We start from the raw sequence: 17,094 nt of genomic DNA on the forward strand, positions 1-17,094 counted from the left end.
CAAAAAAAAAATCTCACCTTTTATACAGAATATCAGTCAGTGAGCGTCTGATGTTGGATCTCATCTGGTTGTTGGGTGGTGCCGGTGGAGGAGCGGCAGGAGGGGTAGGTTTAGGTGGTGGGTGTTGGGTAGACGACAGTGATGACGTTGGGGTTCTTGAGGTGGGTGAGGGACCAGGCTCTGCAGATTCCTTTTGCCCTGCCTGTGGCTGTTTTTTGGGGATAGTAAAGGTGCTCTTGGTCACACGAAGAGCTCCAGAGGCATGGTGACGAGATCCAGGTCCCGAAGGAGATAAAAGTGGAACGGGGGGTGGTGGAGGTACCGGTTTCTTTGCTTTGGCTGGTGGCATTGGCTGTTTTCTTAACTCTCTGCCACTGCTCAAAGGTGTCGCACTTGTTTTGCCTTTGGGAACAGAAGAGGCAGCAACAGGTGTCTTTGTCCCTTTAGAGCCAGGGGACTTTTTAACGCCTTTGGGAGTAACATTTGGGGTGGGAGCTTTCTTGTCAGGGGTTGCAGTCTCCTTTTCTGGTTTGGCTTCTTCATGGTCCTCCTTTTCTTTGTCTTTCTCGGCAGCTGCTGGAAAACAAAAATAAACTAATACATGACCACAGAAATAGTTACATCACAAAACACCAAGAGTTTTAGAATTTGGAAATCATGTATTTTGATTTGGAAAATTTGATATAAAAATGTACAATAAAATACAAAAGCTATTGTAGTGCCTTGCCTTGACATTGTTTCAAGTTTGACCAGTTGGTGATATAAAGACCACAATTACCAGTGTAAAATTGGTTTAAAGACAAAAAAAAACAAGAAAAGGTTGATCGTATTTAAGCATTTACAATAATTTTATGACACCCTCAAGACAGAGTTAAGAGATTATTTGCAGAACATAGAAATACTTCCAGAATATTAATATAAATGATTACTAAGTTGGTTCAATCTTTATTTACACACAATTTGGAGCATATATTACATGTATAATATTAAAAATGTAATTTTTTTTTAATGTGACTAAATTTGAGGTAATATTGCACATATAATGTGTGCCGCACAAAACTTTACATGTTAGTTTTTTTCCATATAATTTTATGACATGCATTTATATGCAAAAATCAGTTGGGTAAAAAAAAAAACAAAAAAAAAACAGTATAATGTTGATTATCTGTGAGTAATGACATTTGATGTCAACAAACTGGCATACCCATTGTCCCAATAATTTAGTATTAAACCCAATAATTTAATATTAAAAAGGCCCTTAGAAAATGGATATTTAATCAGCTGTACATCAGACAAGAACTTCAATGTCAAAGAATAACTCAATATTTCAAGATCTGCCTTCAAGCTTGTAAGTGCATTGCAGAAATAAACCCTTAAAAACACACATTTTCAAGTACTAGTACACAATATGCCAAAAGCATCAAAGTAATGCCATTCATGTGTTATCTACGTCAATCCCCATTTTTATTTTTATCAACAAAAGACAAAACAACCAAAGATAGCCTCAAGCAGACTACACTCACATTTAAAATACTAAATGCCATTCAGTAAAAGCTTTTAGAACCAAAACAAATTAGTGGCATTAATTTAAATTTTCTGAATCATGATTTTCTGTATCAAACAAAAGCCCACATTAAGCCTAAGATATTTTTTTCTTCCTGTTTTTTTATATTGTGCTTTCCAACAGCCATTTTTTCGTCTTTAAACTCATGCTCTAAATTCTGAACAAACAGCTCTCAGCTTTCACCTTGTACATCTGAGTACAATTTCTTTGCTCAAATTTATATATGAAGTAGGCCTACCAGCATGTCTACATTGTGTACAAGCATATAAATAAAGTCAGCTTAAAATTTATCTTTGTGCTGGAATTATGTGGCATGTGAATTCGGTTGACTGTTGTGGGGTGTATATGGTGTCCTCAGCTGTTCTTCTTTATGGTGCCTCTTTACATCAGCGCACTTTCTGGGATCTTGGACTTTTCTGAAACGCCAAATCTCTCCTCACTGGCCGGCTCCAAGAACTGTAGTCTTCTTATGCAAAATCATGCCATGACATTTAGCAGATAGCTGACAAAGGCCAAAAAAAGACAGAGGCCCTGTCATTCCATTTTCTCATCCAACAACCAAGACTTCTCTCATAATTGAAGCACAGGGCCAGCAGAGTATTATCCGCAAATTCACTTTATTTTGAATGCCACTTTTCCACTGAGAACGCATAAATTCGGTGCATGCATGTCAAAAAAATCAGCTGTTAAGTAAAAGTTACATAGTTTCAATATTATGAAACAGCACTGTGGTCAAATGTCCATGTTGGTTTAGAGACATTCTATTTTTAGTCAGGAAGGAAGCCGGGAGAAAAAGACACCTAACCTACCTGATCAGGTGTGTGGTCAAGTACATCTTTTCGGTTGAAGTTATTGCCCCGATGACAGCAGGGATTGGAGATAAATGGCAATGGTATTCCATACAATAACAAATTTAAAAATCACATGCGAAAGCTTTTAAAAATGCTGTTCAGAAAGCTTTACAAATACATATCATGGCAAGGCACTACAGTCTGGACTCGGATCCGAAGGATCTACATTTTTAGGTCACTTATTTAGTTAAAGACTAAATATATACTTAACTTAAATACCCAACTGTAGACAATAAAATACGGTCTTCATGGTTTTCAGATCTTAAATACTTAGTTTGACTAACTTTTTTTTAGTTTTTTAAAAACTTACCTGTTCTGCAGTACAGAATAACCTGATACAGGTGTTTTCCAAATATTAGCATCTTGCAGTGTTAAAATAAAAACACTAACAAAATATTTTAGTATATAGCACATGGTGCCAAACTTCAACTCAAATTTTTGCTGTGCTCACATTTCCAGCACTAATATCACTTTTCAAAGAATTTCAATAATTTCAGTCCAATTTACAACAGAAATGAAATGCTTTTAAGATGCGACTCCCATAGGTTGCAACAATTTCAATCTGTTTTTCTTGACAGTTCAACACCCCATCATCATTGGTTGAGATAGGTCAATAAAATGTGAAAAACCCTCAGAAAGATACATACACGCTTTGTTTAACACAGATGCTGATATGGCTGTAGTCTTTTCAGGCGTTACTGCAATGTAATTATGGTCACTGGACCAAGACGACATGGCTGGTGGCGGTGGATGCTCCTCTGCGTGCTTGTCTTCATCGTCTTCATTTTCCTCAGGCAAAGATGCGGACTCCTCCTCCTGACCTTGGTTAGAAGAGGACCTCCGTTCAGGGCCAGAGCTTTTCTATGGAGATAAACAAAAAAAGCACTGAGTATTTAAGCAAATAGACAATATAGCAGTTTATTACACCAAACATTTACAGCAAATTGAAACTTCAGTGTATTATAAAAATATAAAATCACAAAGAAAAAAACATATGATACCAGTTTTCCTGATTTTGCACCTGAATTAGCAACTACAGGATTATCAACTTTGGCCTTTACATAAAAATAATAATAATGCAATTGTATCCTTACAGGTCATTAAATTATAATCTATTTTCCATATGCACAGCAAAAATCCCACAATTAAAGCCTATAAAATGTATATTTGTTTCAGGGTCAAGTAAGTAATACCTTCTGTGGTGATTTATTTGTGGTCTTTTTTTGTGCTTTGGATTTGCTCTTCTCTTTCTGCTTGGAGTCTTTTCCATCCGTGGTGATGGTCTTCATCGCGGCGGCTGCATGTCGGAGTATGCAGTCGTTTCCACAGTACACTGAGTCAGGGAGGGCATCTCTCTCACAGCCTGGCCCGATGCACTTTGGGAGGGATGATCCCTCGGCTGCAGGTACCTGATGGAAACTCAGGGATGTCAAAACTCTGAGGCCACAAGATTATGGCAAAAGATCTACAACCATATGTACTGTATATTAAAAATACTACCAGACTTTGCAATAAGGTTCCATTAAGACATTTACTAACATGAACTAAGAATGAACAATAATTACCCAGAATTTATTTATCAGTTTAAGATTTACTAATGCATTATTAAAAAACAAATATGTGCCTGTTAACATTATTTAATATAAGTAAACAAAAAATAATAATGAATGACTCAATTTAGAATAAATACTGCAATAACTGTATTGTTCGTTCAGGTAAGTAAAAATATAAACTAATGGAACCAATGAATGTAACCCAATATTCTAAAAGGACCATTTTCATTTAAAATTAGGGCGTACTCACACTATGCTATCTGACCCGTGCTCAGGCTCGTTTCCCCGATCGTTTGAGAAGTGTGAGTGCTCTGAATTAGGCTCAGGCACGGTTCACCTGGCCGGCCCTGGCCCAGTTGGAAGAGGTGTGCCAGAGCGCGGTTCACTTGGGCTTTGGTGCGGTACGCTTGTAGTGTGAGTGCAAGCACGCATGAGCCCGAAACTGAAAGTGAGACGTGATTTTAAGAGACTGTTTGATATAGGTTTATTAATCATTCTTACTGTTCAATGAACGCAAACTGTCGTAGATTATTAAAGACGCAAACCTCTCGCTGTATGACAGCTGCACCTACAGCAAATTTCCTAATTCCTGCTGCACGAGAACATTTTTATGAACAGATTATGAGCGTCAAAAGTGGCTGATCTGTTCTGCGAAATATTTGACTCCGTGTCACTGCATCCCAAATGACTAAAACAATATAACTGAAGAAATTTCCACTGTGCTGAGCGAAAGCGCTTACTGAACAGCGCATCATCGATGAAGTAAGCGTGCCCAGGCCCGAATGTAATGTAAGTGCAGGTCGTCAAGGGAGACAGGAGGGGGGACGAGCGTGCTTTGGCCCAGTTCAAGACAACTGTACATTGTGTGAGTATGCTCTTAGTCACTGTTCAGTAAGCATTTTAAACTGAACGCAACTTGATGCCAAGTGACACTCAAAATGGCATTATATTATATCTAAACCTGTTTTGATGAGTTAAAGAAAACTGTGGCCATTACTGTGGCCATTACTTCAAATGTCATTCATTGCAATTGAAATAACTTTAGTCACAAAATTGTTAAATACTACTTTTAAAGCACATTTTAGTGATTAGAATAGTTAGTGTATTTTATAAACTGAACTTTACTTACCATACCTTAAAAGTAATAAACATCTTTTAGGAAGTTAATTTCATGCGAGTTGATAACAAAGCCCCTTTACATGATAGAAAAACACCCAATAATAATATAAAACCCATTTCTATCATTACCAATTAAAATAAATTGTATATGTACAATTCTTAATTATGAATTTTGCCTAAAACTCAGTTTGCTGCTTATCTGATTTAGATATTGGGTGATTTGGATATTAGAGATGTGTAATAAGAATGTGGAATACATACAAGTACAAATAAACAGCCAATATCTTAAAATTAGGAGGTAATAAGTCAATAAATAGAAAGAATTGGTCCTAATGTGTTATATATTTGTCATGTGTCTTATTTTCCCATGTTTAGTACTAGCACTGAAAAGGTTGTTGCTAAAGTGAAAAATAATTTCCACTTTGGTTTTTAACTCAACAATTTTTTTGTAGTCAAAACTTATAATGGACAACAATTAAACTAAGCATTGTGAACACACCTGACAGCTTTAAAAAATGAGCTTGTAAAAGCTATAACGTCAATCAAATGCTGATTGTAAACATCATATATCAAATCACAAGTTAAACTTGAACGCATCAGACAATATCCTGTGGAAAAAAAGCTCTCAAACCTCATGCATAAAAGCTCAAAATAAAACTGAAATAAAAAACCAACAGGAAAAATTCTTTCACCCCAAAAAATTAATGTAAACAACAGCGCAGCATTCAGACTTGTTCATACAGAGACATACCGGCTGGAAAATCTTTATTTTCTTTTTCCCACTAGGATTGGTAGCCTTCTCGATCCTGCCCTTGATGCCCAGGTCATCAGCTTTTTCTTCTGCGGCAGCTGCAGCAGTGCTAGATGGTGCAGTAAGACCACTCTCTGTTTTACGAGGGCCAACTATTGGCCGTTTGCCATTCTCTGCAGCTGCAGTGGAGGAACTGGCCTTGGAAATCTGTCCTTTTTGTGTGTAGCAGTTTGGACAGACATAATCCTCTCCGTTTCTCTCCATCAGCCGGCCACGAGCCTCAGGAATGCCAACACAGTCACCATGAAACCACTCCTCACAACGATCACAGCAGATCATGAACCTATGGCACAAGGATTTAAACAATGACCAAACACACAGAATATTCATTAAATCCACATAAAGAAAACTCTGCTGAAGCAAGTAAGAATCTGACAATCTCTGTATCAAGTAAACAATACGAGTCTGTCTTAATGGCACTTGAAATGATGCTTAATTCCATTGTTTGGTCCCTTAATGCTGAACTTCTTTTAATGAAGATCCATTAGCTAAGAATTTGGATTTTACTTTGCATACATGTGACCAAATCCTCATCGCTGATGTTTTATGAAATATAATCAAAATAGAAAATAGTATAAAGATTTTTCTATGAGAAAAAAAAAAAAAAAATTGTAGAATGATTAGAAATGCATGTAAATAAAAATGCACCACTCACATGTTCCTAAACTATCTACGGTATAAAAATACTGACAAACAAGTTAACTACAATGTTATTATTGTGTGATTTTTATGCATTTACCTCATACCATATAAGGGTGTATAATGTAGCACTATGCAAAGCTGAGTTTAGTTGTCCAGTGTGCATGATACTATTGATTTTTCACAAGACCTAGTTTTAGCATGCTAACTACTTTCTAGCACATAATATATTGATTCTTCTTGAGCGTAAAGTCAATATAGGCATTAGGCTTTAAGGGAAACACATGATTTAGTTTAAAATACTCAAGCTGGTACATACTCAGAGCATAAAACCATTAGAATTTAAGTCTATTAACTTAACACAAACACATTATTACACACACATATCCATATATTCGTTATCCCCTTTAAAATATTTAGCTTATTTAGAACTCTGCTGGGATTGGGCGCTTAAAACATTTAAACTTATCTTGACTAATAAACATGACATGTGCACACATACATTGAATGTAATTAACCCACACAGCATTTCAGTAAGTTTAGTAACAAATGATTAGTGTCAAGAGTTCTTGTTTGGATTATTTATCTTGATCCTGTGTTAGATTTATTTTTGTCCTTCCTTGTCAGATTGAGCTACCTCTAATTCAAAAAGTAGGTAGCAAATCTTGATGATGCAATTTGCACCCATCAAATGTTGCTACCAGTGTAAATTTTAATGTGGATTATTGTAATATGAAGCTGTAATATAGCCCTGACATACGTAATTCCTAACCCAACCTCATAACCATTCAAATGCAGTGTTGGTAGCATAATCTGACAGGTAGAAAATGTCAGGACACCAGTTTTAAAAATAAGTGTGAAGGCTAAGCAAACCAGGACTGAATGGCTCACTTTCTTTTTTTGATCCAACCAAATAAGCCAAGTTAACCAAACTACAAGTGTGTCATTATTAAACATTTAGATTTTAAAGTCACACATTTTACAATTTCAAATTTAAGTAATATTATTGGCCACAAATACTGGCACACAAAGAAACATACCTTTTGTTGTGTTTCTGCCTGCAGATGCAGTAAAGTGCATTCGGGTCATACCCATCACTGTCGGACTCACTGGCTGACGATGACTCATCATCATCATCATCATCGTCGTCATCATCATCATCATCTTTCTCCTCTTTTTTCTCTTTGCGGAGTTTCACTCCTACTTTGGGTTTAGTGTCACGTTTAGAGTCTTTACAAGCTCTGGTAAGACGTCTATTTACAGACTCGTTTAAGGACTTCTCATCATTCTTACTACCCTCCTCCAAAACCTCTTCTTCTTTTGTTACAACATCCATCGGTTGCTCCTCTTTTGCTTCCACATTCTTTGCATCTTCAGCACAGGCCACAGTCTCAACATGTTCTTGAGTGTCTTTAGCTACCTCTTCGCCAGTCTCCTCTTCATTTTCAGAGCTGCCATCATCACTCACCGAGCCTCCACCTGTTTTGGGCTTCACTGGCCTCTTTGCCCTTCCTCTGCCCCTTTTCTTTTTCTCTGGTGAAGCTACTTTTTGTTCCTCTATTTTGGCTTCTGCATTTCCATCAAAGCTGGCCTCGGAAGCAGTTTCAGCATCGGTTGGGGTCTGGGATGGAGGATCCCCTCCCTCAATTCGTGAAGGGCAACTTCTCCTACCCGCTCCTCTTCCTCTCTTCACTGTGACCAGAAACTCTTCCAGTTTGTCCGTGCGCTTCGCCTGCCGGCCACTGCGACGGACAGGTGCACCTTTGCTTTCTGGGGTCTCTGCTGCCATTTCTCCAGGGATTTCTCTCTTAGCAATGGTGGTCCGACGAAAGCCCCAAGTCTTCTTAAAACCACATGCAGGCTTTAAGGATTTGTCAGGGTCTTCTACTTTGTCTTCACTAACATCACCTTGCTCCTGATCTTTGACTTCTTCTGATACTGATGTTGGTTCTGTGTGTGAGACGTAGCATAATTACAGTTGACAACAAATGTTTAATTATCAGAACGCAGCAGATATAAAATGTGGATCACAAAATTATGATGTGAATTCTAGATGATCAATCTAAATGCCAGAAGCAAAAGCAAAAAAAGTATGTTGACACCACATTACACACAAAAAAGGCTTACAACCATTTACAATTTTCCAGTGCATGCTGAGAAAAAATTAACCAACACTTAAATCTCAGTGATTGTATCATGCTTCAGTAATTTCCCAATTTGAATCCCTGATTATAGTGAATCCCACGGCTCTCGTACAGGAGTGGATGTGGTGGAGTAGGCCGTAGGTACCTTGTGAGCAGGTATCCACAGGATCCTGGCTGGGCTCAGGCACAGGGGCTTGAACCAGCTCAGGGCTCACACTCTCCTCCATAGCAGAGAGACACTATTTTTCAAACAGAATATCTATAATTAAGAAAGAAGAAAGATTCATTGGAGAGCACAACTCCAAAATATTACTACAAATTGTTATGCGTACAGTCTTCTCAGCTGAAGTCATGTGGCTTCCTAGTAGAAGGTGCCAGTCTGCCTCCTTTCCTTCCGATGTGTAGGGATTTGGTAAGTTATGACAAATAGATATTTAAAAAAAAGATTTAACATGCTACAAATGTGCTTTAATGTCTGATTTATTCATTTAAAATGTCAAATCAACAGACACTGCAATAGTGTAAAGTGGTTTCCAGCTGTTTGTCCTTGAAGAACACCCTCCTCACAAATATTAAACCTTATTCAGAACCGAAATATGTTCATACGCTACACTCATGTCTAATATGCACACGGAGCTGCATTATACAAAAATACTTACACATTCTCTCATCCACCCCCCACCCAACTAAAACTATAAATTATTTCATCTTTGTAGTACACTTAGTACAATTCACAGGTGTCAAATCCAGTTGCTGGAGGGCCGCAGCTCTGCAGTTTAGCTTTAACCCTAATTAAACACACCTGACAAGCTAATTGAGTCCTACAGACTTGTTTGAAACCTACAGTTAAGAGTGTTTAAAAAATATCCTTAACACCAAAACTGTTAAAAGTAAAACATCAACTCCCTGAATGTATGATTAAACATTTCCAAACATAAATTACAAAATTTACTAATTCCCAAGGGACAGTACACAAGATGTATTTATTTTTTTTGTGAACTGTGTATAAGGTTGTTTAAAAAAATAAACTAAATTAAAAACAACTGAAAGCATACACAAAAACAAATGTTTGGCTAATAAAGGTTTTATTTTTAAAGAAATTAAGACTTCGATTCACTAAAGGCACAAATAAATGTCTATTTTGCCATCATTTTATATGAGAGATTACCCTTAAGCAGAAAGCATTTTGTAATATTATTACTGCTGTTTTACTAAAATGTAGATGAATGCAACTCTTTGAAAATCACTCTTCTGTCTTCTTACAATCTCATATATAGCCACTCACATAAATATAATACCACTGAATTTCTAATAAAAATACTCGCAGAAAAAATTTCTTAAAAAATAAATATATAAAGCTAAATCAATAGGACACAATCTACTAATTTCTAGACAAGGGTTTCACGACACAGACCATGTGACATGCCATTTGTGTGTTTAATAACATTTCTCCTTAGAATATCCTTCTGAAAGGGACTTCAAAAACAATCCTTGTTCCAAATGAACATTACTACTGAAAAACTACTTTTGCATTATAAGCAATATTTTATTTATATATTTATTTTAATTTTTTGCGATCTGAATACAATTTCTAAAGGTTTATTAAGTCTATTGGGAAAGAATTAATTTTGTAGGAGATTGCATCTGCATAAATATGATAAACATTACAAGCATAGACACAAACAATAGAGCAAAGATACAAATTAAATAAACAGTGCTTTATGGAGTCTATTCGGGTAGAGAAATGAAATAAATCAGATGGAAATGAACACTGTATAGATTTCAATGTATACATAAACTATAATTTCTTGTGCCCAAATGGTTTAAATTCGCTTGAAATATTACACCGTCACAGGTATTAATAATAACACATTCAAATTAAAATGACTTACAATCTTTGGGTTAAACGTTGCAACAACTCCACAAATCATGTGTTCTGAACTATGGTTCCTGTGGACTTGTAACTATGTAACTTGTAACCGTAACTATGGACTTGCCAATTCACACATTGCATTATTGATGCTGAAATGGTACACTGATAATAAAAAAATTTCTCCCACAAACAAAATAAATTAGAATTACTATCCACATAAAAAAATCATTTCAGTTTAAAGCAGATTATTCATGTTCAAACTTTTTCTTGTCAATGTTTAACCTTGACCGTCTGAACAGGGAAGATTTCCATGTCACAGAAGGTGGAGCTCCAGAGCCACACCTACCTACTACCAGGATCAATAGTAGTTAAGAAGTCGATAATGCATTTTGATCTGCACAGTTGCTGGAATGAATGTGTGAGAGATTTTCCAAATGCATTTGGTTTAAAGATAACAACTTAGAATATCAAAATTAAAGCTGTTTAAAATGACAACAGCTGCATTAATAAAGTCTATAAATATCTTAAACCGAATGTAATCTACAGGAAAACTGAACTACTGTTACTCAAGTTTAACTCTAGCATTTGGCAACAAAGACAAAGTATAGGTCACATTTATTAGATTCTAGTTACCAGGAAAGAAATACTGCCAAATATTCTCACTGTAATAAGCAGTAATAGTGTGACTTCAGCTGTGTCAAAAATCACGTGGAGTCTCATATTATCACAAGTGAAATGCTGTTACCTGTTTGCTAAGATGATGATTGGAACTCTTCGTTACGAAGCTGATCTAGAGACAACAAAAATAATTGTTTCAATTTAGCAACAAAACCCTCCGCTTACATCATATTAGCTTGTCCTGTTTTTGGTATATAATCAGTTCATATTCAAACAATTGAAAGTCTATCAAGGAACAAAAACTGCTTCTTGCACCAAAACATTGCATAATATAACAAAATATTAAATGACTTAACAGTGGGCACGACTTGCTTTTCTACTGCGAGCTGACTGGATGTAGTTAAGTATGCATTTCTTTAAGAAAGATGGAGAAAAGGGTTTGGGAAGAGTTATTACAACTTAGCAAGCACCACCTCACCATTTCGGTTTGTTACCAAAAATGACGTGTGCAAATATGTATTAAGTAAATATGTTAGCCCATTACTAAGATATATATATATATATATATATATATATATATATATATATATATATATATATATATAAAATGACAATTTAACTAAAATAAAAATAGAAAGTGCTTTTACAGATTACAGTTAAAGATTAGACAATTGTTTTCCCCCCATAACGACATGCACAGATGAATTGTTCACCACAAAACTGTGAGCTAACAAAATTATATATTGATCAACCAAAGCACTAAATACAGGATAACTCAAGCAGATCCCAATCTTAAAACTTTCAAAATTACTATTACAGATATTGTAAAAGAGGCACCATGTTTTTCATTAAAACAAACAAGTTCAAAACTGCTCATACAGACAAGTGCTAATCTATTACAAATGCCATCATTCCTCTGATACATTAACTAAATACGTAATATAAGACAAATCATTGCACATTTAAAACGTTTGGTGTCACTCAGATTTCACAAAACAATGCAACTGAGATATGGAAGAAATTTGCTTCTGTTAAACGTTACATTTTAAAACGTGTTCAAGGCCCAGATATTAAACGTGTCTGATATTCATTAAAATCAACCTTTCAATAAAGTCCTTTTTATACAAATTAAGGTATTCCACTCTCAGAAGCACTCGAAGCACAAATCCTGCATGTAACATTAACGTTAACCGTTTTAATATAACGTTAAATAAAACATTGGTGTGCGTTGGTGTGGCCGCCCACTGTCATAGTAACTCACGTAACATTGTGCAAATAAAACTGACCGTCGCGAAATTAGCATGCCCATAATACATATAAACGACCAAATGAGACAAAGCGACAGCTTTCGTGATTAAATATCGACATAAATTACTTGCCCGTTAGCTTTAGCTAATAGCTAGCGCGCGACCTCCATTTCGCCGTCCCGTTTGTGCGCAGTCTCTTACACAAAACAAGAAATCATTTTTCCGGCAGTTTTGTTCTCTGTACTCGTTTGAGTAAATCGTGGAGATGACGTCAAAATAATGAAATATAACCATTTTAGCACTACATCTTGTAGTAGCTGTGCAAAATCTAACTAATCCGGGAATCGGTTAATTCGAGCAGTGAGTTTCAAAGAACCAATCCCATCCGAGGCTCTTCTTCGATGTAATCACGTGGTTCATATAACATGGCGTTCCTCGTAAACCATATGCAAGTTCATATTTCTGTTATTAGTGCGTGTTTACTATGCGTATAACGTCATGCTATTTTGTGCGTCCATCCGCCGTAAAAATAAAGTTATACATACAAATTAGTAATTATCGGACTCAAAAAGACTAGCTTGTTACGTAAATCATAATATATAGGCAGGCTACGGAGTAGCCCAAGTTATGGGTTTCGGTCACGGATACAAGCCACGTGAGAACAGTCTGCACGTAATATATATCGTTTAATGCCAATATAATTAAGAGAGTTATTGTTTATGCAAAACACGCGGAAGACGTTTAAAATGTATTTAACAAATAAAAGACGCACATTCTTTTTTGCAGGGACCAATTTTTCCCAAAACATTCAATTCATGCAAAAAAATACACAGCTAAACAATTGCAAAACCCTAAATAATTTGTGTTAAGCAGACCAACAACAAACATAAACACACGTTTAACGTTCGCATGAAATCAGAGCGCACACACCCACTTTGTCGATACGCCTCAAATCAAAACAAGATTGCATTAAAAAAATAGTATTATTAACATTTAAAAACGACGCAAATAATGCAATCAGACACACAGCAATCTATTAGTGGTTCAGAGAATAAGCCAACGTTACAATCAAACTATAGAAAACTATTCCACGCATTTAAACACTATACCAAAACAAGTAACTCATTTAGTGTAAAAACATAACTTGTGCTTTATTAACATCCCAAAAAAAGCAAAGAGTGTGCGGTTTACTTGGTTGTTGAACTCCACCTGGAATAATCTTTCTTATCGTATCGCATCAAATAAACATGGAGGCTCGTGGCGCCATTACTGTAACGCGCGTTTCACTGCTATAAATCTGACAAACGGCGTTTAATGTATTCATTTAGCACATACACATGGGACAATAGTATGTATTAGTATTCATCACAACTACAACTTTATACTCACTTGTTAACATTGGTATCGTTCAGCCTGCAGTCAGTGCAACGGTATGACCTCCATTTTCTTTTCTTGTTGATGATGGTGGCACATGCAGTATTCGCTTTTGCCTGTAGTGCTCCAGAACAGATAGCATGAGGCGAAGCCACATTGAGCTTGAAGTCAAAGCACGATGTCGGACAGCGACACGGTGTCGTGGAGGTGAAAATGCACCATACAGAGGTGCAGAAGTGCGCCCTCTAGTTTTCAGTCTAATATCTAACCACTTCCGGCAAGTGTCTGAAAAAATAAAGGAAGACTGAAAAAATAAAGGAAGACATCTACGGATGTGCAATTATAATATAGACAAAATCACAGTTTAATTATCTGCCTTCCACAGACAAGTGCTCCTATCATGGTCATTAAAATATAAGCATGATTTCTCCCCACATCGCTATTTCTTTTGGAATGATAGACACACTTTACACAAGCGCAATTTTTTTTTTTCAATAAGTGGTTTGAAAAAAAAAATGTATGTAGTTAGTCAGTTATATAATAAAGAAGGTGTACTCTTTTCTTACAATGAATTCCTCTCTTATTATTACAAAATCTCAATTACCCAACAAGAGTTTTCAACTGTTATTTGTTCAATTCATTCAGGGGTCCCTATGTTATTTAGAGGCATCAAGTCCATGCTTTTGATGCATTGTCTTTTGATATCACTAAATCATTTGTGGGCAAAGCCTGTTTTACTATATATATTGATAATAAGGCTATCCGTACCCCCAAAGAGAACTTGTTACTGTACCTTTTATTCAATCTTATAGGATGTCTTTATTAAAGGATCAACTGATTTGCTGGAAAAAAGTACTTTGGTGTGGCTGTTACCACAGAAACTTTATGTTAGAAATAAAATTAAAGAAATATCTTATAAACTCCTCCACAGATTTTTTCCAGCAAAACATTATTTACAAAAATGTAAAAGTGGGATTGATGTAAATTGTTTTTTTTTGTAATGTAATGGAGACTGCTTTACACTTATTTTGGCATTGCTCATTCTCAGTCAACTTATGGAGTGAGGTGCAAAAATTTATTAATAACAAATTACAGTGTTCTGAACCTCTGTCATAGCTGTGAAAAATTTACCTTTGGCATTTCTATGTACCCTAATCAAAAGGAAAATTGTTTTTATTTAATTAATTTAATTATTTTGCTAACAAAATTTTACATTCATAAATGTAAATTTACTAACAGGAAACCGAATTTTAAGGTGTTCATGACCAAATTATGCTTATATATTAGTAGTATCAAAGACTTTCTAAATAAGAAAGCCCCACACACTTTAAAACTTTGTGAACTCTATTTATTTAATTATTACATATGTAAATTTTGTATATTTGTATTTGACTGTTTTTGCCCCCTGGCATGTATTTTTTTTGTACTGTTAAAGTGTTATAATAAAAAAATAAGAAAAGAAAGATGTCATCTTTACAAGATTAAGAATTGGTCATACATCATTAAATTGCAGCCTGTATAAAATAGGAAAGCATGAATCAGGGAAGTGTGATAATTGCATAAAACTGGAAACAGTTAATCATATAATTTAATTTTAGAATGCTCTGCTTATAAGGTTTAAGTTGATCCAAGAATTAGGGCGGCTGGAAGGTGAGGTGTTTTCTTTAAAAGTCTTGCTAGGAAATGGGCTTACAATCAAGAATTCAAGAAATGTAAATGAAATATTTAACATAGGAATAATGCATAGAATTAGATTTTTAATATTATTAATATTTTATTATAATATATTTATTAAAAAAAAGATATATATATATATATATATATATATATATATATATATATATATATATATATATATATATATATATATATATTTAAAGTTTAAGCTTGAGTGTTTTCTTTCTACCTTAGTATGCACAATTCACACTTCAGAGGAGCACTCCAGTAGGTAGAGGTAATGCGCCTATTCTTTGGTTTTCCAAACCGCCATAAAACACTAGACGAAGAAGAAGTAGAAGAAAGAAGAAGAAGAATGTAAAACAGAAATAAAATATATTATAAATAATTCAGTTATTAATCTTTGGCAAGAGGACTGGGATTCAGAATCAAAAGCAAGACATCTGTATAGCATACAAGCTAAAGTGGGGAAAGAAAAGAAAGCATAAAGGAACAGGATGGAAGACATAACCAGACTCCAAATGGGTCACACCAATTTAAACAGCTCACTGTACAAGATAGGGAAAAAGGAAACAGAATGCTGCAGTCATTGTGGAAAAATTGAAACCATTGAACATGTATTTATTAAGTGTACAACATATAAAAGAGAGGGAAACTAGTTTAAAAAAAATTAAGAGATCTGGGCATAGTTGACATCTCAATCATAGACATTTTTTAAAAATGCACAGAAAGAGTCTAAGGCAGTGGTTCTCAAACTTTTTTCATTAATTACCACCTCAGAAAAAAATGCTCTCTCCAAGTACTACAAAAATAAGCAGTATTGAAATACAGTAGTGTAGTAGGCCCAGTAAAGCAGCTACAGCTCTGTACAGTTCACCCTCTGTTGGTTCCAAAAGCTTTTGAAGAATGTCAGAAACTGTAAACATTGACAACCATGTTAGGAAAAACAAACTGGCTACGACAGTCAATGGTTAGCCAACTACTGGGTTCCAACATTTTTAAAATATTCATTCATTCATTTTCTTGTCGGCTTAGTCCCTTTATTAATCCGGGGTCGCCACAGCGGAATGAACCGCCAACTTATCCAGCAAGTTTTTATGCAGCGTATGCCCTTCCAGTTGCAACCCATCTTTGGGAAACATCCACACACACATTGACTCATACACTACGAACAATTTAGTCTACCCAATACACCTGTACCGCATGTCTTTGGACTGTGGGGGAAACGCCAACTGAGCCGAGGTTTAAACCAGAGACCCAGCGACCTTCTTGCTGTGAGGCGACAGCACTACCTACTGCGCCACTGCCTCGCCCATTTCTAAAATATCTTGTGTTGAAAAGAAAAAAGTAACTCAAACAGGTTTGTGACAATTTAAGGGTGAGTAAATGGTGACAGAATTCTCAGTTTTGGTTGAACTGTCACTTTAATAGCAGTGGCTCATTGATGAAGTAGTCCTCAATGAAATTTCATAATCTGATCAATGCAGTTTACACGGGTTCACACTAATACTATATAGATAACTTTTATGGTATCTAATTGGCAGAGGACTTATTATCAGTGTTGAGAACGTACCTTTGTAAATGATTACAAGTTACACTGTTTATAATGTCAATATTTGTGTAA

At 35.5% G+C, this 17,094-nt stretch overlaps 1 protein-coding gene across 1 annotated transcript; it reads right to left on the bottom strand.

The window, feature by feature from the left end:
* Positions 1-2,162: 2,162 nt before the first annotated feature.
* dido1 (death inducer-obliterator 1) lies at positions 2,163-13,871 on the bottom strand. The gene is given in 6 exon segments (NM_001079955.1): positions 2,163-3,276; positions 3,609-3,824; positions 5,839-6,181; positions 7,578-8,487; positions 11,300-11,344; positions 13,809-13,871. Coding segments are annotated over 4 exon segments (1,590 nt in total). The 5' UTR covers positions 8,327-8,487; positions 11,300-11,344; positions 13,809-13,871; the 3' UTR covers positions 2,163-2,994.
* Positions 13,872-17,094: the final 3,223 nt, after the last annotated feature.

Source organism: Danio rerio, chromosome 11 (assembly GCF_052040795.2).
Source record: "Danio rerio strain M-AB ecotype USA chromosome 11, GRCz13ab, whole genome shotgun sequence".
Taxonomy (NCBI): Eukaryota; Metazoa; Chordata; class Actinopteri; order Cypriniformes; family Danionidae; genus Danio; species Danio rerio.